The sequence below is a fragment of the Prionailurus viverrinus genome, chromosome F1 (assembly GCF_022837055.1).
Source record: "Prionailurus viverrinus isolate Anna chromosome F1, UM_Priviv_1.0, whole genome shotgun sequence".
Classification (NCBI taxonomy): domain Eukaryota; kingdom Metazoa; phylum Chordata; class Mammalia; order Carnivora; family Felidae; genus Prionailurus; species Prionailurus viverrinus.
The window spans coordinates 7,294,076-7,320,082 of NC_062577.1; the positions used below are offsets into that span (position 1 = coordinate 7,294,076).

Below are 26,007 nucleotides of genomic sequence, written 5' to 3' on the forward strand. Positions count from 1 at the left end.
AAAATGTGGATGATTCTAAATAAACATTTTATAAACCAATATTTTATTTTTCTAAACGCAATATTTTATAAAGCTGGCCAATCAAGATAAATAAAACAATGGACAAAACAGCAGTAAGTCCAGAGGAGATAATCAGAGTTAAATTGTTTTGGGGTCTATCTTTAAGTTAAATCTACCTGGGAACTTTTTTTTTTTTTTTCAATCTGTATTCACTTTTGAGAGACAGAGAGAGACAGAACATGAGTGGGGGAGGGGCAGAGGGAGAGGGGGACACAGAATCCAAAGCAGGCTCCAGGCTCTGACATGTCAGCACAGAGCCCAATGTGGGGTTTGAACCCACGAACCGTGAGATCATGACCTGAGCCGAAGTTGGATGCTCAATGGACTGAGCCACCCAGGCGCCCCGACATGGGAACGTTTTTAAGTTGACTACTGAGAGGATTGAGTCCAGATGCTTCAAGAAATGACAGGTTTTCCATTCAACCAGGACCCTAGAATCTGAGACTCCCTTGAGAAGGCCTAGCCAAGGAGAGGATTACTACACCCCTGAGGTACTGATCCCTTCTTCCGCCAACAAGGGTTTTCAGTGGCCTTCTCTTAATTATTTTTCAGATCTAGGGGCCCCTGGGTGGCTCAGTTGGTTGAGCATCTGACTTCGGCTCGGCTCATGGTCTCCCGGTTCGTGAGTTCGAGCCCCGCATCAGGCTCTGTGCTGACGGCTCGGAGCCTGGAGCCTGCTTCGGAGTCTGTGTCTCCCTCTCTCTGCGACCTCCCACTCTTGTGCTCTGTCCCTCTCAAAAAAAAACAAACATTAAAAAAAAATTTTGTTTTTTAATAAAAAAAAATATGTTTCAGATCTCTGGAATTTTTCAGATCTCTTTAGAACTTAAAACATTCTCCCACAAATAGCTTTTTTTCCCCCTCCCTTCCCCAAGTGCCATTTCGTGCCCTCTTTGAAAAGGAGCCAGGTACCATCACATTGTCCTGCCGTCTTTCCTACCCCTGATCTCCTCCTGAATGTAGGCCTGTGGAGAGCGGGGAGAGTGACAACAGAAGCTTTGGAGCCCATAGCTTACGAAAGTCTGTGACAACATCCTTTTGCTGCTGGCACTTGACTCCCCTGCGGTCCCGCGGCCTTCTGTTAACAGTCCTTAACCCCTCTGATACGGTCCTTACAACAACCCGAGGCAGTCCTATGTGATCTTTTCTTTCCTGCTGAGGTCTTTTAACGTCAGATCACGATCAGACATAGGTATTAATTACGAGTTCTTGATAACAAACGTGGGTGAAACACTTTATTTAGATGAAAACATTACAACCAAATTCACTCTGTATGTTTGACACCGAGAAAAAAATCACGGGCAACAGCGATACAACAACAGTTTAGTTTTGATGCCACAGACAAGGCACAAAATAGCCGGGCACGTGACTCCCATGAAACAGATTTCGGACCCCTCGGCCCTGTCGTTCCTTCGATTCCTCTTGCGCGGTCCCACAAGGAAAACTCTCGCGGGGTCGTGTCTAATGCCTTTGTTAATAAAGTGGCTTTGCCTTTACAGCCAACGTAAGAGCGAAGCTATCCGTGCCTCTTTCCGCTTTCCCGGAAGAGAGGGGCCGGACCACACGGGCGCGTGTCCAGCCCCGGCGAGAAACCCTGACAAAACTTCTAACTAAACAGCTGCATCGTCTCCTACCTCTAGTCCCTCTTAGTGCCGCCTAAAATCCCCGAGATACAGTGACGGTGCCAGATACTTCACGCCTAAGCAGGTTGCCCCCAAGCCCCAGAATTCTGAGTCTAGATGAATTTCTAGTTTGGCTCAGAAATTCCTCTTCAGGAAGGGTTCTGAAATCTCAAGTGCCTTTTTTGTCACGTCCCCCCCCCCCCATCCCCCACCCCCAACAGCACGGCTGATGAAAAAGAAACCATCGTGGAGGGAGGCTGGCTCCATTCAGAGCCACATTTGAGGGGCGACGCGGGGCAGCCCCAGTGGCCGGCTTCGCAGCCTTGCCCCGCCGGCGGCGTGTGGGTGGGCACGGGGTCCAGGACTCTGCACCGGGTGCAAACCAGCCGGATCCCCGTCCTGCAGGTGTTGTAGGAATTGCCCGGGAAGAATCCAAGACAGAGGGCCTGGCTCGATGACTTTAAAAGCCTTTGGACTATAGGCAAATCACTTAGTTTTTCTCAACCTCGGCTTTACATTCTGTTTGATGAGGTCACGACATCAACCCTCCCTCCCTCCAAGGCAGGAGGGTGTTGTAAGGATCAAAGGATAGAATGCATGTGAAAGTGCTCTGCAAACAGTAATACGCCACAAAAATAACACAAATACCATTACTATTAACCTCCTTATCTCCCTCAGGCAATGCCAAAACTCAGGCTGCCCCTTAAAGCAGCTCAGCATTATCTCTGTTCCACTCTGGTGGCAAAAGCCCCTCACTTCAAGCTCTGTGGATCAGCTTCCCAGGTGACTAGGAGGTAGGATCCTGGCAGGAAAAAAAAAAAAAAAAAAAAAAACAAAACAAAACCCACAAAAAACTAGGCACTTTTTTTCTCTAGGACTTTAAGTACCTGAGGCCCTATTTTGGTGCACTTGGATCTCTACATCCTATAAATCAGTTTCAACTCTTGCAAGATTCTAGCATCATCTAAATCTGACCTTGGAAGGGTAATGTAGATTTTGTTATTCTTGCCCATCCATCCCACTCTGGGCCTTAAGGTGGCAGTGGGTGTTGACCACAGCCAGGCTGGCAATTTGCTTCAAAAAATGATTTGCCGTTTCCCAATGGTCTTTTTCCTTTCTAGTCACGATCTAAGTTTTGCTCGGAGTGACATCAAGGGAATGAGAAAATTACCTGTAATTCTTGTTGTCAGATCTGGGATTGTCACAACAGATCACTTTTCCAGGATTAGAAACACCTAGAACGGGTTCTTGGGAGTGCTCCTAGCTTTCCTTTCTCTCTGCCTCAGACAGTTCTCCTAACCCTGGACCCTGGCGAGTCAGTTACCACCGTGGCAGCCAGACTGCTGGGTGCTTCACCACTGCCAGCCCCAAGGGAGTAAAAGGGACCTCCCCAAGATGTTTAAGCAAAAATTTCAAAGCCCAAGGAGGCCTCGAGACTGGGGTGCACCTTAGTTACGATCTAGTGCAGCATTTTCCAAACGCATCTGATCACAGGACTCTTTTGAAACGTACGTTAAAAGAACAAGTCCTCGCTGCAGACCCACCCAATAAATCTCCAAGACAGGACCCAACACTACATGTTTAACAGCAATCAAGTAATTTGTACGGTTAGGCAATTTGGGGAAACACTGACCCAGCAGCAACGGCTTGGAGTCTAAAGGCTGAATCAGATTCGTGATTTCACTAATGGCAGTGACAGTTCGTTTCTCCAGCCACAAAGGAAAGGGGGGCTGGATTACAGCAGTGTCTGTGACTTCGGCCTCCCGAAAAGGCTGCCTGACGTCTAATCAGATTGCCTACGTGAAGTCTTTCAGACTATTTAGAACTATTTACCGACGTGGCTGTTTTCAGCACGGAGCGCCTCGGGCTCCAGTGGCAGCCTCTTCCCACCCCGACTCTGCACAGTCCTGTGCCAGGTGCAGAGGGACGGTAGCGGGAAGGGAGAGGAGAGGCCCATTATCTCTGCCAGACTTGCTCCGTGCGGGTGACGGTGGCAACACTCACGGCTGCGGGATGGAGCCCCTGGATAAGGAGATGCAGAGCTCCCCCGGGAGCACGCCCGGGCGGGACAGCTGACATGTACCACCGGGGCCACCGCAAGCGTCCCGGGCTTCCTGGTGAGTCTACGCAGGACCTCAAGAAGCAGTCCTGGGGGATACCTCCTGCCACCTGCATCCACGCCCCCTTATCCAACACATCCCTGACTCAGCTGTGACTCACAGGCAAACACAGCAGCTCCTCCATCAACCCACTGGGCCCTCGGCCTTGTACTCCCCCCTCCCCCATCCGAATTCACCTCTTGCAGTGAGACTTTTTTAACACTGGCTTTTCAGGACACTGAGCATATCTTTAAATACAATGGATGGACACACACACAACATTTAAATATCAAAATATACCCATTTAAATTTAAAAACTTTAATTCTCTGGGTTTGTTATAATTTATCCATAGCAATATTTCACATTATATGCATAAAATCTCCTAATTCTTTCTTGGGCATGTCTTATTTCGCCTGTTCAATTGCAGGGTCCCAGTGGACAGAGACCATGTCTTCCACAAGACTTATTTTGTACCCAATGGAACCTAGGAAGGAAGCTAATATGTGTTAAGTCCGTCCTATGTGGGAAACACTACTCAGGGAAGAAACAAAAGGACCCACTGAGAAAAGCCGGGGTGCCAAGGATGGCCAGCTTTACCTTCACTTGTGCAGTCAACCCTGTCTGCGTCCCCATACCCAGAAGCAGGTGTTCTCTCCTGGCCGAAGGCCTGGAAATTTCAGTGATTTATGCAGCCCTACAGGGGACAACCTGGTCCTATCTCCCCAGGTTATTTCAGTAGCCTGTCACCTTTGTGTTTTTTCTTGTGTTGTCTGTAGTTTTGTTGTCTTTGGAACTGCAGGTTTCCAATTTTAATAATTCTTTTCCACGACTCCCCTAACCTTCACCAAAATCATACATGCCCTCGGCTAACAAAAGCAATATGTTTGGTCTCTGCAGCTGGTGCTATGGGGCTCTTTGGTGGAGAGAAGCCTGACACAGTGCTCAGTATAAAGAGATAATAGCTACTACAGCTACCCAATATTCTCTAGAATTGCCTGAGCAAGTTGAAATCCAAAGCTGGTGACTAAGAAATGATGATGTTTAATCATCTTCTCGGTCTGAACTGGGGCCAAAACAAACAGACTAGACCTAGGCTCTTAGAGGCCAGGGACACACCAGCAAGTCTAAAACTCAGCACCAGGGTTATGGCTTGTGTCCCCCACCCTTGGAAGTGCCAGCGCTGGGCTGAACCGTCCCTGGTTCCTCTCAGACAGGCCGAAGCCACTGCAAAGTCGCCTGGTGGGCCAGTTCTCCTCCAAGCAGTGATATCAACTCATCCTCTGACCCTCACCACCAGCCACTTCTTTATTTCACTGCACACGCAGGACTGTTTTGGACACGTCACGAAGTAAGTGGATACCAGTGGAATGGTACTCTGAGAATAGGGCCCAGCTCCAATCAGGTGGCTCTGGAGAAGACCAAGGAGTTGCTGAAGAAGAAATCTTCGTAGGTTTCCCGGGGATTCAAAGATAAAAAAATTTACCACTGCTGGGAGGCCAGGTATCATTGTCCTCCGGGGATCTGACCCAACCCTGTGTCCCACCACAATGGTGTGGGGTGAAAAGCTTTGACAAACGTTTGCCAAAGAAAGTGGAGACTGTGAGACACCTAGGTTAGATGGAGTCAGGGATGAAGAACACCCAGACAAGAAGAAATAGCTTTTCCTCGAAGAGAAAGGAACATGTAACAGGTGCACCAACTTCTCAGCCTTGAGCAGGAATCAGCAACTTGGGCTGGGCTCAGCGAGGCAGTTCTTCTGTTGGTCGCGGCTGGCTCACGCCGGTGTTTGCGATCAGCTGAGACTTGATGGGCTGTCAGGGTGGCAGGGGGACCGGGCCTTTTTTTCTCATCATGCGACAGGACAGCCCAGGCTTGTGCACCTAGTGGCAACTGCAGGGTTTCCAAGAGCAGCAGGAGAAAACAGGCCCCATGCACAAAAATTTTTCCAAGTCTCTGCTTGTGTTACATTTGTTTTGGGCCACCGACCAAATCAAATCACATGGCCAATCCCAGACGTAAGGGGTAGAGAAACAGGCCGCACCTCTTGATGAGAAGGGAAGAATTTATGGCCGGTTTTTTTTTTTGTTTTGTTTTGTTTTGTTTTGTTTTGTTTTTTTGCAATCTACACAAATTACAACATCCAGAGATATCTAGCTTTGGGATTTAGGCAAAATCTGTCATTTAGGCAAGGGTGGGAATAGGAAGTGTTGCTTCCTGAGAGAGCCGGATCACTTGTTTCCCAAAGCATCTCGAGCAGCAATCTGATGAGGCGAAGAGTTGCACACTCCACCATCTCCGGTGTCCTGGAAGGGCAGGGCTGGGATGGCAGAAACAACTCACGGTAAATGAAGTACAAAACCAGAGAAGATCACGTGGAATCTGTAGGGGACATGGCCCACATCCAAAACATAATGAGATCGTATATTCTTTTCCTCTTAAATTCTTTTTCATTCTTCTCTACTTACTGCTTTGTCCTTTTTCTTCCCCTTCCCCTTCTCTTTCATGTGTGTATTTTAAGCGTTTATCAAAAGGCACCTGATGACAAGTGAATCAGGGTGCAGAGGGAGGTGGGGCTCTGTGGGTGGCACCGCCATGTGAAAAGTCCGGGAGAAGGAGGGTGAGGAGAGCCCTTAATGTCCGAGACTCAGATGTCACTGTGCACGGCAGAAGGAGAAAAAGCAGTTTATGTTCTCGGAGTGGAAAAAGAAACACCACTTGCACAGCTTTTCAAAAACGTATACTCTTTTGTTTTGTCGCAGCCACTCAAGGCATGTCATTCGGAAGGGCAAGTTGAAGTCATTTCTGTGATCGTCCAGCAGGTCACTGTCACTGAGCTCACCAAAGGCCCTCTGATTTTAGCGTAACAATAGTCACTGACTAGTGACTGGGAGACGGGGGTAAAAGGTATACTTTGCCTAAAGCTATCTTCTGTTGTCAGTATCAGGCCTTCTTCTAATGGTAGTAATAAGTTCTTCTGTCTCTAAGCACAGCACAGGAAGTATAGAAGAGCATACCGTAGGCGGAGGCGTTTTCCAGGGATCGGCGGTCCAGAGCTAACTCCCTTTAAGAATTGGAAAAGGAATCCCGGTTTGGCTAAGGAAAGACATCAGGCAGGATGAACTCAGTGGATGAGACACTCCGTGCGTGGAATGTTCTCACAACGTAGTCGTCTTGTTTCTCACACCAGTTAGATGTACGCTGAAGTTTGGAATCAGCCCCCCCCCCCTTAAAGGACGCTCCCCCCCAATCCCTTGCCAAAGCAAAGGTCAAATCTTCCAAGGTGGTGTCCAGAGAAGGTCCCGGGCCTGCTGGCTCTTGGATTTGTGTCTTGTCTCCATAGTCCGCTTCTGATTTCTAGTCACCCAGAGAGACAGCTTGAAAACAAACATCAGACCACAAGGGACATCCTGGTTGGAAAGTCACTCTGGAAAAGAGCAGAAAGAGCCCAATGTTAAGCCACAGATGGTTAAAGAACCCCAACCCAACACAGCGGATGGTCCCCTGGGCAGAGGCTACAACCTAACTGTTCAGAGCCCGGCGCACCCTGACTCTTAGGGCATTTCATCAGGCTTATGGCTATAGTTCCTAAGCCTCAGTTGGTGCTGAAGCCAACATGCATCTGACGGAACTTAGTTCCGTGGCCACACAATGACTTCCCAGCCCTTTAGGGCTAACTACATTTACAGTCCCATAACCGCTAGTGCGGACGGCGCACCGTAAACCTGACATAACCTTAAAGTTCATTCCGTGCTCACGGTACCTCACAGGTCATCTCATTTTACTCTTTAAAGAACAACGAAAGATACTGAATTGTTTTGGAGGGGCTACGAGTCATGCCAGAACTTTTTCCCATTCATATTCTCTCCCCATACTGCACACTAAAGGAAAGGTCCACCTTGAGTTATGAAAAACAAAATGGTGGAAGAAGCAGGGTCACTGAGGAGGGAGGGTAAGCCCTTGGGCTGGCAGAGTGGTCTTCAGAGCACAGGGGGCAGAGGCATTCTGACAACCAAGAGTGGGCATTTGGGGCTGTCCCCTGGCGATTCTCTGACCTCCAGAGCTCACATCTGGGGGCTGAGGGGCGGACCGGGCTGCCCTTGGCATTTGGAGAGAAAACAATAAAATCTATGTAAGGCCAATTACAAAAGAGACAATTAACCGGGCAGGGACCGAAAGGTTTCCTTCACGTACACAGATCACAATTTATAGTTTACATTCAACAAAATGTCAAGGAGGAAAGTGAGCTGTCCTTCAAACACGGCAGTAGCTACTAACCTTCTCTGGGCTGTGAACGCATCCGGAAGTTTATGCAACCCTCCCCGCAAGGGGTGGGAGATGGGGGGGAACGCATCTACACGCGTGCATCGCACATTCTGCACACAGATCTCAGAAGCCCCCCCCCCCCCCCCAAACGTCTGTGGTGGTAACGATTCTCGAATCCCTGACGCCACACGCTTCTGAAAGCTGCTCTTAAGGATCTGAGACGCTACATCTGCACCCCCGCAATTTCTGCTTTTGGCAACTCTCCAGGGCCCCCTGCTTACTGCCTTCACCTGCCTGGTCCGGGGCAGAGCGAGGTGGGCAAAACCCGGCCTGGCATCCGCGTTCCCAAAGCCGGCGGCCCGGCTCCCGGCCCTCCTCCCCGAGCCGCCCCCCTGCCCTGCCCTGCCCTCCCCCGCCCCCACCGACGGCTCCCCGCATGAGGAGCGCCAGGCTCGGCCTCACAGTTTTCTTGGTGGGCTCCTTCTTCCGCTTCTTCTCCGAGTTGCCGTGGTAGGGCAGGTCGCGGCCGCGGTAGGACGGGCCTCGGCTCAGCTCGCGCTCGCTGTAGGGCGGCAGCGCGTCGTCGTCGTCGTCGTCGGCCGAGTCGTCGTCGTCGCCCTGCGGCGAGGCCGCCTTGTAGGTGCCGGGCGGCGACCAGGCGTAGTAGGAGGCGCTGCGACGGCCGAGCTGCGCGCTCAGCCGCGACGGCGTCTCGAGGCTGCCGCCGCGGCTGGCGCCCTCGGGCCGCGCCTGGCGCTCCAGGCCGCCGGCGCGGGGCGCGTGCTCGTACTTGGGCGCGGTGCCCGGCGTCCGGCTCACCAGGCGCGGCAGGGGCGCGTCGTCGGGCCGCCGGCGCGGGGTGCCGGGGGCCCAGGCGCGGCCCGCGTCGCCCAGGGGCTCCCGGCTGCGGCTCCGCGGCCCGTAGTACTCGTCGGGCGAGTCGTCCTGGTAGAAGCCCCCGAGGGCGTGCGTCTCCGAGCGCTCGAAGCGGCCGCCGCCCCGCGCCTCGTGGCTGTCGCCGTCGGCCCGGCGGGAGCGCGCGCCGTACGAGTCGGCGAAGGCGGCCAGCTCGTCCATGGAGACGGCCGGCACGCCGGCGGCGAAGTTCTTCCGGGACAGCATCTCGGACTTGGAGCGCTGCTGGCTGAGGGCAGAGGGCAGAGGAGACGACGGTCAGCCGGCCCTGGCGCCCCAAACCGGGGTCTGCGCGTCCGCCGGGGGCCCCGGGGGCCCAGCAGGGGGGGGTCTGAGTGGGACGCGAGAGCGCCATGTGCTCTGGCTGGCCGAGCGGCCTTGGACACCTCGGACACCCCGGACTCTCAAAGTAGAGCGAGGGCGGCCGTGGCTGGTTCCTGAATTCGTGCCAAGGGTCAAGACGGAGTTGTAGGTAAAAATGGTGATATATATATGGTGTTGAAACACACAGTGGGGCCTTGTGATCATTATGTGACTTCTGGTTGACAGCCACACGTCTCCTCACAGCCTCAAAGCCAGCGTGGGTTGGGGTGGCTTGGGATGCACACAGTTGTAGCCCAAGAATACCCTGTAATATTTGGTGATGTACAAAGAGCCCATTTCTTCCCTCAGAGCCCAGGGTCAATTTATCTCTGCAAGTTACCTGCAGTTGGTCAGTCTGAGAGAAAGACAATGTCTAGTGTCCTTCAAGATAAAGGACAGGGGAATGGTGTTGGTCCTATTCAGTGGGAAGCGGCCGAACAAAACAGGGTGCACGTCTTGGCCTCCCATATTCATTGGCCAGGTGACTCTACCAAGCTCCTCAACATCTGCAAATTTCAGCCCCCCCCACCCCAACTTAAAATGGGGACATTAATAGGACCTGCCTTTTAGAGTTATGAGGATCAAATACAACAGCATATATAACGTGTTTGGCATCTTACCTTTCACGTAACAATGATCAAATGATGGGGGTGATGGGTGGGAATTTTTAGAGGTTATAGGATAAAATATTATGAGAAGGGCAGGGAAATGTCAATAAGGTTAATAAGGAAACGTAGTTAATAAGGTGCATTGAGGTTCAGTACGGTGCCCATTTCAAAGGGCCTTGAATGATTACTTCTACACATGGTGTCTTAAGTGTTCCCCTGCTTAATAAATGTGAGGGGGTGGGGCGCGCCTGAGTGGTTCAGTCACTTAAGCCGCCGACTTCAGCTTCAGCCTCATGATCTCGAGGTTTGTGAGTTCCAGACCCGCGTCCGGCTTGGCAGGGACAGCTCAGAGCCTGGAGCCCGTTTCGGATTCTGTGTCTCCCTCTCTCTCTCTGCCCCTCCCCTGCTCACGCTCTGTCTCTCTTTCTTTCAAAAATGAATAAAGATTTTTAAAAAGTTAATAAAAAAATTAATGTGAGAAGGGGATGTTCAATAGCCCAAAGAGAGGTGGCAGGACAACCTAGAAGGGGAGACAGAGATGCTATGAGAAAGTAACAGCCTCCGAGCTCCGGCCACCAGCACCCGGCACCAAAGCTGCCTGCTGCAGCCACCTTCACCTGTGCCTGAAGCTCTCCCGATCCTCTTTGTTATACTCCATGGCTGAGGGTCCCCGGCTTGCCCCACTGCTGCCTCCCATGACACCTGACCAGTAGTCAGGATTGCTCTCCAAATCCCCCGACACAGGGAACTGCTTGCTTCTCATCTGGTGGTACGCCTGGCGGAAATTACTGTCCTCCTCGTGCAGGGAGCTGAGTTCCGAGATGGTGTTGTTATCTGCAGGGACAAAACCAGACATGACAGAGCTTTCTACGTATTAGGGTGGGAACTCTGTGAAGGGCTGAGACCGAGGCTCTGGGGAGACTCCCTCCCGAAGGCCTCAATCCTGTCCAGGGTTGGTTATAGACCTGAACTAATGGGATTTGTGTTCTGAGCTCAGCGGGAACTGGCTCCACCCAAAAGCCCACTTGCTTATCAGGAGGAAGGCTTCCCGCATTCTCTGTTGGTGGAATGGGAAAACAGTGGTTACTGCCCCACCTAAGGCAGGCTTCCCAGAACTTGGGCTCTTTTGCAGCTGGTTTCCTGCTAGAGCATCACCATCCTTGTTCCAGTGTTTTTCTCCATGTATAATTGGGTGAAAGCCATGACGATCCCAGGCACGTTGAGCCAAAAGGGGCAAAAAGAGAAGTCAGAGTTCACAAGATCTTCCCTACTGTTGCCTGAGTCCCAAGACGGGCCTTCAGAGCCGGGACAGCCCCATGCTTTAGAGGAACCCCATTCCAGCCTCCTGCAGCCGTGCCCCTCACCACAGAGCACAGTCCACAGGGTCAGGGGGACTGCATACCTCGTATCCACTCTTTCCCTTTCTGGATACTATGGTCTATGGGCTTCCACTTGTCCTCTTCCTACAAAATTCTAAGGAGGGGATGGCCACAGTTTGCTCCTCCCCTAAAGGGCCCTAAGTAGCATTTTGCATAAGCACTTGTGAATAAGACCAGAATCGCAGTCTGGAAAGAAAAAAAAAAAAAAAAGAAAAAAAAAAAAACCAACTATTTATTTATAGAACTTCGAAAGGGATTGAATATCATTTTACTTAAAAAAACACATCTAGCGAATCTATTTCTAATGTAACTGGATCCATTTGTTTTCTACAATCCTTTGGCTAGAACTTCAAAATATTATCAAAATCAACATTTACAAGGTGTAAGGCCTGGCTGTTGAGCAAAAGGTAAGCCAAGATAGGATGTGGGCAGCACAAATATGCGTCTCAGGTTCCCCTCTACTTCTCCTCCCTACCCCCAACACTCCTTGGAGGAGCAGAGAATTTTGCTGAGTCCCACCCATAGAGGAAAGGAAGGGCCTCCCCACCACTGCATAAACAGTGTCCTTGTCCTGTTCTACCAGATCTGGGCTTACTGGAAATGTCATTCATTTTGGTCATGCAATCAGTTGGTTTTGGATTATAATCTAATCGTTAAACCTGTTCCTCTTTCTGAGGAGAATGGACTAGTTAGTGCCCATTTTAAAGAAAAATAACTCAGATACTACTGATTAAACAATCTAGAACCTTCCTTTTCTCATGATCTCAGTGAATTCGAATCTCCTGGGAACAGCACAGAAGAGAACTATCTATCAGGGGAGCCTGGGTGGCTCAGTCGGTAAATCGTCCGACTTCGGCTCAGGTCATGATCTTGCAGTTTGGCAGTTTGTGAGTTCGAGCCCCGCGTTGGGCTCTGTGCTAACAGCTCAAAGCCTGGAGCCTGCTTCGGATTCTGTGTCTCCCCCTCTCTCTGCCCCTCCCCTGCCCATGCTTGGTCTCTGTCTCTCGATAATAAATAAACATTAAAAAAAGAAGAGAACTATAAAATGCATCAAGTGAAACTGCTGAACGATCACATTGTTGGCTCAGAACTTCCCTTAAACTTCAGGGAATAATGGACTTTTCCCACTTCTCCACACAGTGAGGGCTAGCTCTGTTTCACCATTCATACTGGTGGACCATCTAGGATGTCTGCGGCTCTAACATTTCTGCCGCATCGAGCATACACATCAACGTCCCTGCTTCACGAACACCTAATAATGTAACTCTAGGACAGGAGAGACAGACTTTGTCTGTAAAGGGCCAGATAGCAAATATTTTAGGTTTTGCGAGCCGTGTTGTCACAACTCTTCACCCGGCCATTGTATTACGAAAGCGGCCACCGTCAATGTATAAGTGAGCCGGCATGGCTCTGTTCCAATACAAACTTTTTACAAAAACAGGAGGTGGAACAAATTTGCCCTGGTAGCTGTTGTCTACAGATCACTGCACTAGGATCCTGGACTAAAAACATCCCAAGAGCAACCCCCTACTTACAAGGGGCAAGAAGAAGAAGGATCTTCCTGGCTAGCATATTCATGGACTTGAAATCCCCAGTTCTTACAGAATCTTGCCCCAGCCTGAAACCAGGAGATCCGTTTTACAAGGAGATCTTCAAGACCGTCCCACGTCCCAGATCCACCCCAGGGTTTACTCTGCTCTTCAGGAACAGAACCTCTCAAAGTCAAGTGAACTATATTCCTACTTCATCTCTGTGCAATTATTGTAATGTCAACCCGCAGGTTCCAGGAAATCCTGGTTCCAGTTCTAGCACTTTTCCTCTCTGCCTCCCTTTTCTTCTCTGTAAAAGGAAGGAGATGGGAGCGCCTGGGTGGCTCAGTCGGTTAAGCGTCCGACTTCGGCTCAAGTCACGATCTCGCGGTTCGTGAGTTCGAGCCCCGCATTGGGCTCTGTGCTCTGACAGCTTGGAGCCTGAGCCTGCTTCATATGCCGTGTCTCCCTCTCTCTCCCTGCCCTCCCCCACTCATGCTCTGTCTCTCTGTCTCTCAAAAATGAATAAATGTTTAAAAAATTTTTTTTATTTTATTTGAAAAAAAATTATTTTATTTTTTTTTTATTTGGAAAAAAAATTTTTAAACGTTTATTTATTTTTGAGACAGAGAGAGACAGAGCATGAACGGGGGAGGGCCAGAGAGAGGGAGACACAGAATCTGAAACAGGCTCCAGACTCCGAGCTGTCAGCACAGAGCCCGACGCGGGGCTCGAACTCACGGACCGCGAAATCATGACCTGAACCGAAGTCGGCCGCTTAACCGACTGAGCCACCCAGGCGCCCCCCCCAATTTTTTTTTTTTAAATGAGGGAGGTGGATTCAACAACCTCAGTCTCTTCAGCTCTAACATACTAAAGTCCTAGGAGGTAAAAGGCTGTGATCTCTAAACAGATACAGCCGCTGCAGCCACGGAGCCATCCAGTTTGCTCAAAAATTTCTTGGGTAAAGAGCACAGGACTGGGAATCAGAAGAGCTGGGTTCTCATCCTGGTCCGGTCACTTCAACCCTCTGGGCTTCTGTTTCCTCATCTGTACACTGCAAAGGTTGACCTCAGCCATCTTTAAGATGCTAAGATTCCATGGATGCTAAGATTCCATGACATTAATGATCTGTCAGTCCCCGAAGACCATCCAGGTAGGCAGGAGACATCACCTAAACCGGCACCCATCCTTTTAGCTTAACCTCAGGTTTTAACTTTTTCTCTGAGCCGTGAGATTCACAGATTTCCTCCCAGGCTCCTTCTCCTTGATCCCTATCTGTGTCCCCTCACAGGGCTCCATGACAACACGTTACAACTAACTTGTCAAGTGCAGTGACATCTGCATTCCTGACATTCCAATCTGGAGATTGTCTTTTTATAGTCCCTGCGGTGGGAGGATGCAGCCCAGACAGGATGAATTTAGCATTGCAAACTGGGAGGAATATGTTGTCCTTAATCTGAATAAAGTGCCTCTAGTCTGGGACTGTTTCCCCAACAATTCTATCGAGTCTCTCCTTGCTTCCAAGGCAAGGAGGGTTCAAAGAGAGACAGACATTGTGACCTTACCACCAGGCCCGCCAGCACCCTTTTGATAATCAGCGAATCTACGTCAGACCTGCCCCGTGCCGCCCCTCATCACGGAAGGTAATTTGGAATCCACGCCAAATAATCAGCCGTGTTGGCTGCCAAGCGTCCAATGGGCTGCGAGTGAGTTAAGGTTGGGGCCCTGCAACTCAGTGATTTAAAGGTTCTCTTGACGAGAGGGACACCCTTTTTGCTGGCCCCTCGGTCTCTGCTGCTGGGGATCTCAGAGGACCGTCGGGCCTCCTTTTTGTAGATTCATTTGGCACACTTGCTCGTTCACTTTCCTCGAGGCCCCCCTCTAGCAAGTCAGCAGCTGGACCGTTGTTCAATGATGGGGGCTTTCATGCTGGGAAAAAACCGCACATCTTTTGTCATTATTCTGAATCTGTTTTAAAGACAGTAGCAGGGAGAGACTCTTGGAATCAAGTATGTCCAACCCCAGGACTGCACAGGCCCAACAGCGCTGGCTACTCCATGGAGAGATACAACGTAAGCCAAGAGACACACGTCTGCTCTACTCCTCGCACCAGAAGCCCTTCCTCTCCCTTGTGTGTACCTGAGGCTCCTGTCCTCAGGATGTCACCGGCACCCTTGCCAGTTCTAACCCTGAGAGCTCAGGGCTGCCCAGGTTTGGTAACCCCCGAGTCCCCCTTCAAGCGTTGAACTCCCGCATGACGCGCAGATCACACAGAACTAACAGACGCTCACATCTGCCTCTCATCCTTCTGGCCGGATCAAACTGAGCCAGCTCCTTCTCGACGTAGTACAGGACCTTCATGGAGTCTCTCTCTTTGTCCGCCTGGATCCGGTAGCCTTTGCGAACTGTTAAGGAAAGGACAGGAAGGTGGGCTGAAAAAAGCAGGAGCGGGCCTCCATTTTGCCAAGTGAAAGAAACATGGTCCCCGCTTATGACAACTCTTTTTGAAATCACCCGGAAACAGTCATCTATATTTATACTTATGGAACCATACCTGAGATCCCTTTTATCAGACGGTGCCCCCGGAACGGAGGAACAGCAGGTAAATAACAAAGTTCTAGGACAGTGTATTTGGGGTCACTTGCTAAATTCTGTTTCCTGCTTTCTGACCTTCTAGAGCTCCACTTAAAGATCATCTTCTCAAAGCTCAGGGAAGTATACTCACACTAAAAAAAAAAAGACCACTTTCCAGACAGATCATTCTATACCATCTGGGGATCACATCTTCACTTGGTAGGAGCACATGTAAATAAAACAGACACCCAAACATCAGGGACCTTGACAAAGGTGGCCTGAACGCCTCTAGTGTCCTGGGAGATGAGGCAAAAACTCCATAACTGGGATTAGAGACTATGATATACATTTGGGCCAAGGAAGGTGCAAACCACACGGATTGCTAAGTATGGTTCCATTTATTTCTTTAACATTTTCCTTTTAGGAAAGGGAATGCCATATTCTAGACATGATAAATTCAACCTGCCGCTATGTGGTTACAAGCAGGTGCTATTTTCAGGGCTTAGTAAGAAACAAAACTAACGCCTGAGAGATAATACCATCTCCTACATTCCCATCACTCATGTTGTCAGCTACAAAGGCTGTTGAAGCCCCATATCACTTAAGTATCAGCCAAGTCCAATACCAGCCTCAAGGGTGACCAGACACAGGCACGTCTAATCTTCACAGATAAGGGAAACAAGAGAAGGGAAGGAATGGGATGGGGATGTAACAATAATGGCAAGAGACAACACTCATTGGGCACTATAAATGTGCTTAGGTACGGTGCTAAATGCTTTATGGACGTTCATTCCTCCCAACCCCTAATGAAGTTCCGGTAGCCTCATTTTATGGTTGAGAAAACTCTGATTCAGAGGGATTTCATAACTTGCTCAAGCATTACTGGCAGCACCAGGGCTGGAACCATGTTATCTGACTGAAGCCTCTCTGGAGCCTAGGAGTCAGGGGTAGTAGGAAAGACAAGAGGAGAAAGCCCAGAGTAGGAAATGCTCGTAGGTGTGCCCTGGGTGGGAGGATCTGAGCCATCGTCCTATCTTCTAGCCAGTCAGGACTCTACAACAGGATGGAAGAAAGTGACCCAACCCCCAACGTCCTCTGTTCCCAAAGCAGGGCGAATGCCATAAGGAAACCACGTGACTGCATGCGCCTCCAGAGGGGACTCTGTTTTCTGCTTTCTGGTCACCTTACCCTGGCTGTGGACAAAGCCCCACACACGAACTATGTCCATGGAAGATTAAAATACAGCATTCCGCAGCACTCTGATCACAGCCCTGGCATCGAAAACTGAAAGAACGCCCCCACACCCATTTGCAGGTGCACCAATTTTCTATATGAGAACATTCTGGGCAGTTCAGATTCATCTCCAATTGTGGAATCACTTTAAAAAAAAAAAAAACTAATGAATCTCAGCACACGCTTTTAAGTGGCACCTTCTCCTGGAGGTTAGATCCGTAATCCTTATGCAGAAGCAATTATTAGCAGGAATGATTTTATTTATCAAGCTACACACTCTTCCTTCCATCTCTGCAGAGGCGTTTACAGAGTAGTACAGACAGTTCAATTAAAATGCAATTATCCCACGGAACTGCTATGTCTGTTCTGAGGCAGTCATGTCTGATGGATGAAACACAGGGCTAGGAAATAGGGAACTGGGCACTGGTAGGCATGTGGCTGGTTTATTGAGGGGCCTCAAATAAATGATGACCTACCAAGTACCTGGTTTTAATGTGTATAAAATGCAACTAATACTTCCCCAACTTTAAATCTTCCCAACCTTTCTCTTCACAAGGAAGACAGATACAGAAAAAATTTTAAAAGGTAAAAAAGAGGACAACAAAGACCTAATCGGTAGAGTTCTTTGAGTTCCTTGTAATTATCAGGGGCCGCTCAAATGGCACCACATCCCAAAAGCTTTCTCTGATTCTCATAGCTATAAAGTTCTATTTCTTCTCTCTCTCCATCTCATTTCTCTCTTATAAACCATTTACTTGGAAGTTTCACTAGGACCCTCAATACGCTCTAGTTTGTTCCAAATTATTTGTATAAATGTCTCATCTTCCCAAAGATTTTCGAAGGAAAAGAAGTCTTATTCTAGATCAGCGTAAACCCCAGAACAGTGCTTGGTAGGCACTTAATAAACGTTTGAGGGGCGCCTGGGTGGCGCAGTCGGTTAAGCGTCCGACTTCAGCCAGGTCGCGATCTCGCGGTCCGTGAGTTTGAGCCCCGCATCAGGCTCTGGGTGGATGGCTCGGAACCTGGAGCCTGTTTCCGATTCTGTGTCTCCCTCTCTCTCTGCCCCTCCCCCGTTCATGCTCTGTCTCTCTCTGTCCCAAAAATAAAAATAAAAACGTTGAAAAAAAAAATTTTTTTTTTAAATAAATAAACGTTTGAGCTGAATTGGTGCTAGTCTGAGGGTGGTGCGGGGGGTAATGATTTCCTTGGAAAGAGTATTTCCTGTAGAGTTTCCCTCTCTAGATTCTAAACTTCCTGAGGACAAAGACCAGTTCTATCTCTGCATCTCCAGCACAAGCACAGAGCCTAGCACACTGTAGACCCTAGAAACATGTGTTTGTATGAATGAATGAGTGAACGAATGAACGAACGAACGAACGAACAGAAATGAGAAATAGAAACTATATGACAAGGGACTGCAGAGTAAGGCAGAAGCAGCCATGTGGTTGGTTGGTCAGAGGGTTTTGGCCAGGAAGGGGAGGACTTGAACGATGGCTTGAGGGAGCAGCAAGGTTTAGGTCAGTTTTGCTGCCATTATTGATGGTTATTTTTTAAAGGAGAACACTAGCAGGTGCTATAGGCATTAGGGAAGGGGCCTACCCTACCTGAGCTATGGCTTCAGCCAGGTGTTTTAAATACGTGAAGCACTTTTACGGTAAACATTCAGTCATACTGAGATCAAGTGGAGGTGGGGAGGTGTTGCTTTATGGAACAATGTCCCAGCTGTCCCCTGGTGGTGAGAGATGGCCGCCTCTCTGAGCAACAGTTGGAAACCTCTCCGTTAATTGCAACTCGGAGTAGAGCATAGATTGTTTTCTGTGTCATTATAACAAATCACACTCCTCCTTGTGAGACAGGTTTGATGATGTATGCACAGGTTATCATGTCCCTGAAAAGTTACAGTAACTATTTACAGCCTCAAATGAAGACAGTTGTCTCACCTTCCAATCCTGGCATTATAAAGAGACTCCGCTAGAATAGATACTTTCTGCCTTGACTTCAGCTAACGTCTTCAGAAATCTAAATCCCTCCGATTTGCCGAGAAGGACGAGGACGAATTATTGATATTTAGACTTTAGACGTATCATCTATTTGGTTTCAGTAGCTAAAAAGCTAGGCCATTCTCCCTGCAAAAAGGTGTTTCTTTTTTTCAACTGAAAACTGTAAGTTTGATTGTGTAGCACACTAAAACTAGAACGAAAACAAGTTCTCTCATCCTGGCAGAATCTGGCTCTGTGTCACGTATATGCTCAGGAGCATTTAAAACACCAGAACACCTCTCTTCATCCCTCCAAGCAGATGAGACTTTTCCTTCTCTGAGCTTGCATCAGAGAGCAGTCTTATCATACACTGCTTTGTATTTCTTTGCTCGTTTTATTTCCATTCACAAACCCCCAAAGCCCATTTTGCTAGACAGCAAATTCTGTGAGGGAAAATTCGTAGGCATTCATCAAGTTTTTCTTACGTGAAAACAAGTAAAATGGTGTCAGGTTGATTTTTATCTGTAATTTGCCTGAAGATCCGAGAACTCTCTGATGTGTGGCGATAGTTTGAAAAGACAGGTCCTGGACCATTGGCCAAAGTCCAGCCCTTTTTGGAAAATGACTTTTCCCCCCAGTGATGTTTCAGTTTAGCATGGATGGGGGATCTATTTGTCTTTTCGAGCTCTGTCTGGCCCAAGTCCTTTCGTTGCTGTGGCTCTTCATACTTCAACTCCTCGAATGGATTAGCCTCGGCGACTTTGGTTCTGGCGGGGAGGGAATATTGGGATGTTCATTTTGATGCCAACCTACAAAAATTCTTACTGTTAAAGTAGTTGAGCTGATATGTTTGACCCAGTTGACTGGAAATCAGCTACTTTTCAGTTCATTTCTCCTTTACAGCCACGCCTAACTTATAAAACTTGCAGAAGTCTCTGAGGCAGATACCCATGGATATAGCCTTGTTTTTCCTACCCTATCTTAATGAGCTAAGTAAGGCTGTTTATGGATGATGGAACAGCTGCCACATTCCACCCCCAGGGTGATAGCAGCTCAGTTGTGGGAGAAGTGATGTTTAAAATTTGCATATCCTCTGTATACATACAGTAGGCATATATATAGACGCATATCCTTATTAGTTTTGAAAATGACATTTCAAAACCCTACTTGCCTACTCAATTCTTTTGTAAGAAGAATGAGGGGAGGCCAGGTGGATGTGAAAATAAATTAGAACAAGGCAAGAGTAGCGGTGGAAAGCTAGTGTCGGAGATAGTTGCGTTAATCAAGGTGAGAGATAAGGGTAGCAGGGACTAGGATAGCACAATACAGGTGGAGGAAAGTAAACCGATTCAAGGTTATTTTGAGGTGTAATCCGAGGGACCTGGTGACCAACCGGATGAGGGAAGTGAGGCAGAGATGAGGACGAGGTCCCTGCTTCTGGTGGGGGCTGCCGGGTGGACAACGGGGCCACCTGTTGTGATGAGAAATGCAGGAGTTGGTTTGCAGTCAAAAAACAGCAGACTAATTCGACTTCCTAGAGTCCGAGTTTGAAATGCCTGTGAGATGTCCAGGCAGTTGGGTACATGGGACTGAGGAGCAGGAGAGGGGCTGGAGACAGTGACTGGGAGCCATAAGCATAGAAAACGTGATTGAAGCCGTGGGAGTAGATAACATTTCCCAGGGAGAGGACCTTGGACAAAACAGGAGGAAGGCCAGCCAGCGCGGAGAGAAATAAGTAGGAAAAATTACTAACCAACGTGTTGGGGAAGGCAAAGAGAGAGGGGTGGGGCAGGGGTGGCAAACGCTTTGAGAAGTCAAGGGAGGTTAAGAACTGGGAAGCATTGATTAGGTTTGCCACAAGGCGATCTTCACAAGCACTGTTTCTGGAGTAGTGAAAGCGATGGCGAGATGGAAGTTAGTCGAGGAGTTGGCGAAAAGCGGAGGAAATGGAGACGTGAAACATCCGAAACGCTGAAGGAGTTCAGCTGTGAAGAGGAGAAAAGGGGTAGGGAAGCAACATCCAAGGACTACGAGGTTTTTGCAAATTGTTGTTTTATTTTAATGGAGAGATTTAGGCACGCTTTGAATGCTGCTAGGAAGGAGTCTCTAGAGAAAGACAGTCCGGCAAGGAGAGGGGAGACTGGGATGGAATGTGGGGTACTCAATAAAGAGAGAACCTTGACAAAGCTGAAGAGGCTGAGTCCAGGGCAGGACAGGAGGAGAGAGTTCTTCTATTGTAACAGAGGTCTCAAGTAGCTGCCAAGAAGAACGGGGGAGGGAATCAAGGCGCCTCTTCTCTCTCCCAGTGGGTAACTGACTGGCTGTACTACACACAGCTCATCAAAGATGCCTTTCCAACCACCCAGAGGGTTCAAAAGGGCACTGTACACAAATGTAACCTGAAAAATCACTATTGCTAGATGATTACCCTAAAATTGAGCTAGCATATAAATATAAAATAGGCTAAACTTACATCTTTATAAATCAGCACTTCTTAACATCTCTAACCTTCTTTAACAAATAATGTACATAGAACACTGGCTTAAGCCACCTTTTTCTTAACAGACAAATAACCAGATGCCATCAATAATTCTGTCCATGGGGCCATGAGTACAGAAATGTGCCCACTAGGGGTCATGAGGAATGCTATCCTGACTCAGTGAACCACACAATGACAACCTGGGCCAGACTAGCTGTGGCTAACATTGGTTGTGCATCTTCCCCTTTTTGCTGGCTAACAGAACCCTGATTTTGTTCAGTTCCAAGGTGATTAGGTGTTTTTGGCCTAAGAGATGCGTCTCGATTAGTTCAAGCCAATCTGGTACCGAAACGGGCACAGGACACAATTCTTGCCAATAAAACCACCAAGAAGTCTGTGAGAAGGGGGAGGGGCTTCTGGAAAAGGTTTCCTCACTCTTGAGAAAAGCAGCACAAGGGAGAAGCGTATCTTTTTCGCTCTCCGAATGCATTTAGTACCTGGAACTATGGCAGTCACCACAGGATCCTAAGGGGAGCCAGCTTGGAAGGACAGAACAAAAGCTATAAAGAACTCAGACCTTCAGTGGTGCTACCTGAACCGATCGATTAAGCAACCCCGGAGCCACTTTTCCTTGGGATTTCTTGCTCTCTGAAATAATAAGTGTTCCTATGTTTCAAGGAACATTTCTTTTTTTCTTAAACATTTTTTTTAAAACATCTATTCATTTTTTTTGAGAGATAGAGACGGTGCAAAGCGGGGGAGGGACAGAGAGAGGGAGACACAGAATCCGAAGCAGGCTCCAGGCTCCGAGCTGTCAGCACAGAGCCCTGCGTGGGGCTCGAACTCACGAACTGTGAGACCGTGACCTGAGCTCAACCGACTGAGCCACCCAGGCGCCCCCCTCCAGCCACTTCTAACTGCAGTTGGTTAGTATGGCAGGAACCAGGAAAAGGTTGAAATCAGGAGAGAGGAAGTGTCTGTCACCCGATGAGTAAGAATCATTTCATTACGAGAATCCATTTCCAAAAAGTAAGAGGGAATGGGTTCTGGTGGGAAGGAAGGATAAAAAGACTGGAGAAAGGGGAAGCCACAAACCGATTATGAGACAAGTTCCATTAACGTCTCTCTTCCCATTCCATCCTTGGGAGAAACGCAACTATATTGTCTTTATCTCTCCAATTCTCTGTGTGTCCTTGATCATTAACTTTTACTTCTCAGTCTGTGACTCATTCCCAGGCTCAGACGTCAGAATTCTACTAATAGTTCCAGGGAGAGGGTAAAAAAAACACACACAACAAAACAAACCCACGAATACCAATCGCTCACTGAGGATATCCACTCCTTCCAGGGCCCAGCACGGACAGGTCATTCAGTGGGCCGGATACTCTTCCCGTACCCACTGAAGGAAGTCCAGGTGCCTCCAGGGGAGAAGTGTCTGTTTTACCAACCCTGCTGGCTCATCCACACCTAGGGATTTAAGTTACCTTCCAAATACACTTCACACACGTCCAATCGCTACGACTCTGTAATCCTGTTCAGACACCTCCCGGAAAGCTCCATTTTAATGTCTCTCCGCCCCTGCTACCCCTGTGCCCTCGCCAGTAACCACGAATGCATCATACCCTAGATACCAGGGCTCATCTCCATCCAAATAAGCTCTCCCTACCAAGTACTTAATTCTGTCTGTGGTGCGCATCACTGGACAGCTTGCACTCCCCCTGAAGCCTCCCCTTTCCTGCATTCCCTAAAGCCATACCTGCTTCCTCTTTCGAAGTCTCTCTCAGATTTACCTGCTCATTTCAACTTCCATGGCCTCCGTCACGACCCAGATGCTCTCATACCCCCTGAACGGCTTCGGTCACCCCTCAGCCCGGGATCGCTGCTCCCACTCTCTTCCGTTCCCACCGGCCTTGTTGGCACAGCACCTCTCCAAGAACTCAGGAACCTGCCTGCAGTGGCTCCGACTCCCTTATGGCACCAAGTCCCGGCTCTCCTGAAGGGGTTTCAAGGCCCTCCCTCACCTGGGTGAGGCTCCATTAAAGCCTCCCACTTTCTTCCAGTCAGCCAAGTTGGAGACCATCAAGCACACACCCTGTTCTTCCAGCCCCAGGCTTCCACCATGTGTCCTTCCTGGGGGTGCCCAGCAACCCGCTGTCCGTTCTCCTTTTCCTTTGTGTTCTTCTAGGCCCAGCTCAAATCCACCTCTTCCCTGAACGCTCTGTAACTGCTCCAGCTCTTTATCCTTTGAATTCCCAGCACCATACTCTTTACAGCATCTAATTGTCCTAATAAAAGTCTATTGTCTCTCCCTGGCTGGGCCGTACCGCTTCCTGGGCAAACCGTGTCCTAAACTTCTCAGTGTTCCTCACAGCACCCACTGTAGTGCACCAGTCCTGAACCCTAGGTAGGGCTGAAAGAACTATTTATTCACTGGATGACCCACATTCAACGGGTGCCTTGCCTCTTTTCCTCATCATCTTAGTTACTGAGGAGTCTGGGAAGAAAGCAGGGGCGGCTACATCCTGCAGCCCTTGGAGAGCCTGACATGCGTTCCAGATGACATCTGATAGAGCTAGAGAGATCCCACTTCTGGAATGGAGACCGTCACTTTCCAAAGAAGAAGCACTGAGCTGATGGTTCTTATCAGGAAGGAACCAGAGCGGAAGCCAGAGAGGAGCATGGGGCAGGGCGGGCTGGAACTACATTTACCACTGTGGCTTCCTCCAGTGGAGTCACTTGGTGCCAGGGGAGGTGGATGCGGCTTGTCCATCAGCATGCCAGATGAGGGGGCTCCTCCCAAGGGGACAGAGGGGATGGAGTAAGGGCCGGGGACACCGGAGACAGAGGGAGGGTACCCGGCCTTTGCTGCTTTCCCTGCTTCATACACTGTGGAGGGAGATGAAGAGCAAAAGAGATTATATTATTGTCCCACCCTCCACAACCCTCACACCAAAACTCCCTGAGGATGCGCTTACGGGAGCTCTTGGACGTGTGCCTCTGTGTGTGTGTGTGTGTGTGTGTGTGTGTGTGTGTGTGTTCTCCTAGGCCTGAACTGATTCATCAGAACCACTCTCCCCCTACCCCCTTGGACTCCTCCAGCTCCACCAAAAGCAATGACATAAGGAATTACAGTGTTCAGTAGCTGGCAACTGAGTAATTAAGCAATACTAGGAGCTGTCATGGCAGTCCGTGGTGACGGCACGGCCCATTGCTAACCACACTGTCTGTAGGCTGCCTCTGTCCCTCCGGAGGAGGCCTAGCACCGTGCCACCCTCCTGGGTTCCAGGAGGACCCCAAACCTCTTCTAGAGAGGCAGAGCAGGTAATGAGCTTGCACCTGGCCCTGCTCTGTGCTCTCAAAGGCAGAGCAAATAACCTGGGTCCTCCTGGAAACTGCTTTAATCCTAAGAATATTAAAGATGCACGTATGTCTTTCTCCTTCAAGATGTATCTGGCTTATGGCCGGGGTGCCCAACTTAGTGGCTACACGGGCTCGGCCATTCAGGTAAAATTGTGAATCCCCAAGTAAGGACTGGTCCCTTTGTGGACCATTTTGTCACGGGAATAAATGAAACTCATCCGTGGCCGGATGGTACTCAAAGGCTGCAGTCTGCATACCCTGCTTGCTAAAAGAGGAGTTCTCTGCATCCGAGAGGCATGGCCTCTCCTCTGGCTTGAGGGCCTGAAGAGAGGACAAAAGCCTTACCCACAACCTGACATCTGGAAGCTGCCCTTCCTTTCACCAATAGTGCCAATGAGAGTCGCAAACGCAGGGGTGACTGGTGTGGATGAGAAGTATGGAGAGGTGCAGGCAGGTGAGAAGGCAAACAGCAATGGGCATCTCAGGATGCCGGGGGCTCCCAGCAGAGGTGTGAGCCTGGAACGACCAACTTTTAAGGTGGAAGGAAAGGAGGCGGAGAAGGAACTCAGGGTACACAGCTGTCTGATGGTGAGGTGACATTTCTCGCGATCGTTCCACATCTCCCCGCTAGTCACTTTACTCACAGGCCTGCGGGCAGCAGCAGGAATCTGGACAACACGGGCAGCGGATGTAGCAACAGCAGCTGTGAGGGCAGCACTGGCACCAGCAGATCCCCACCAGGACGAAGAAGAGGAAGATTCCCAGGATCACCAGGCCAACAAACACCCACTCTGGAAGGACGCACAGAGAAACCCACGGTTGAGGTGGCCCGCTGTCGGGACAGGCACACTCTCATGGCTGTCTACTGTGGGAGGAGTGGGCGGGAGGGATCTGGGGGAGTATCCGGTAACAGGGCACGGAGCCCCCAAACTCAGGGCGAACTCTGAGAGGGAGACGTGCAGACTTCACAGGGTTGGGGGGGTCATGGGGAAGAGGGGAGAAGGTCGCCTAGGTCGTACCGGGCACACGTAACGACCAGCACAAAGTGATGGGGGAGCTTCGGGGCCCCCTCCTGGGCAAAAGGTTCACAGTATCAACTGTAGCGTCAGAACAAGTATGGGACAAGAACAAAAGGACCCCCCGGCTGGGGAAAGGAGGAACCTTGCTTGCTGATCTACGAAGAGGTGGGTTCTGTGAATATGTTCCTTTTGCGGCCAAGTTACTCTTTCCTATAAAAATATAAGTCCTGAGAGAAAGTTCTCTATGTCTCCACGGTCTAAACCGGCACATATTTAAGTAGTCCAGGTTCCTTATGTGTTCATCTACTTTCCCTGCTGACCACCCCGTAACACCCTTCCCGGACTCAGCATCAAGGCTGAGATCAAAACCTTCTGGAACAAAACCTGTGGAACAAACCATGGCTAGAGAAATCTAGAGACAAAGACTCAGGTGGAGAATATGATGTCGCCACGCCCCCAAGAATGGCTCGGTTGGATCACGCTCAGGTTGACCATGCTGAATAGCCAGCGTAGCTGCGGGG

General features: G+C 49.4%; 1 protein-coding gene across 3 annotated transcripts in view; it reads right to left on the minus strand.

The window, feature by feature from the left end:
• Positions 1-4,084: 4,084 nt before the first annotated feature.
• ILDR2 (immunoglobulin like domain containing receptor 2) overlaps positions 4,085-26,007 on the minus strand; it is a 68,333-nt gene continuing 46,410 nt past the window's right edge. For all 3 annotated transcript variants that reach the window (XM_047841269.1, XM_047841268.1, XM_047841270.1), the window contains exons 5-10: positions 25,112-25,258; positions 23,817-23,993; positions 15,134-15,247; positions 10,549-10,765; positions 8,508-9,189; positions 4,085-7,206 (exon numbers count right to left, since the gene is read on the minus strand). In XM_047841269.1, the coding sequence (XP_047697225.1) occupies positions 7,171-7,206; positions 8,508-9,189; positions 10,549-10,765; positions 15,134-15,247; positions 23,817-23,993; positions 25,112-25,258 (1,373 nt within the window). In that variant the 3' untranslated portion in view covers positions 4,085-7,170. The remainder of the gene's footprint in view (positions 7,207-8,507; positions 9,190-10,548; positions 10,766-15,133; positions 15,248-23,816; positions 23,994-25,111; positions 25,259-26,007) is intronic.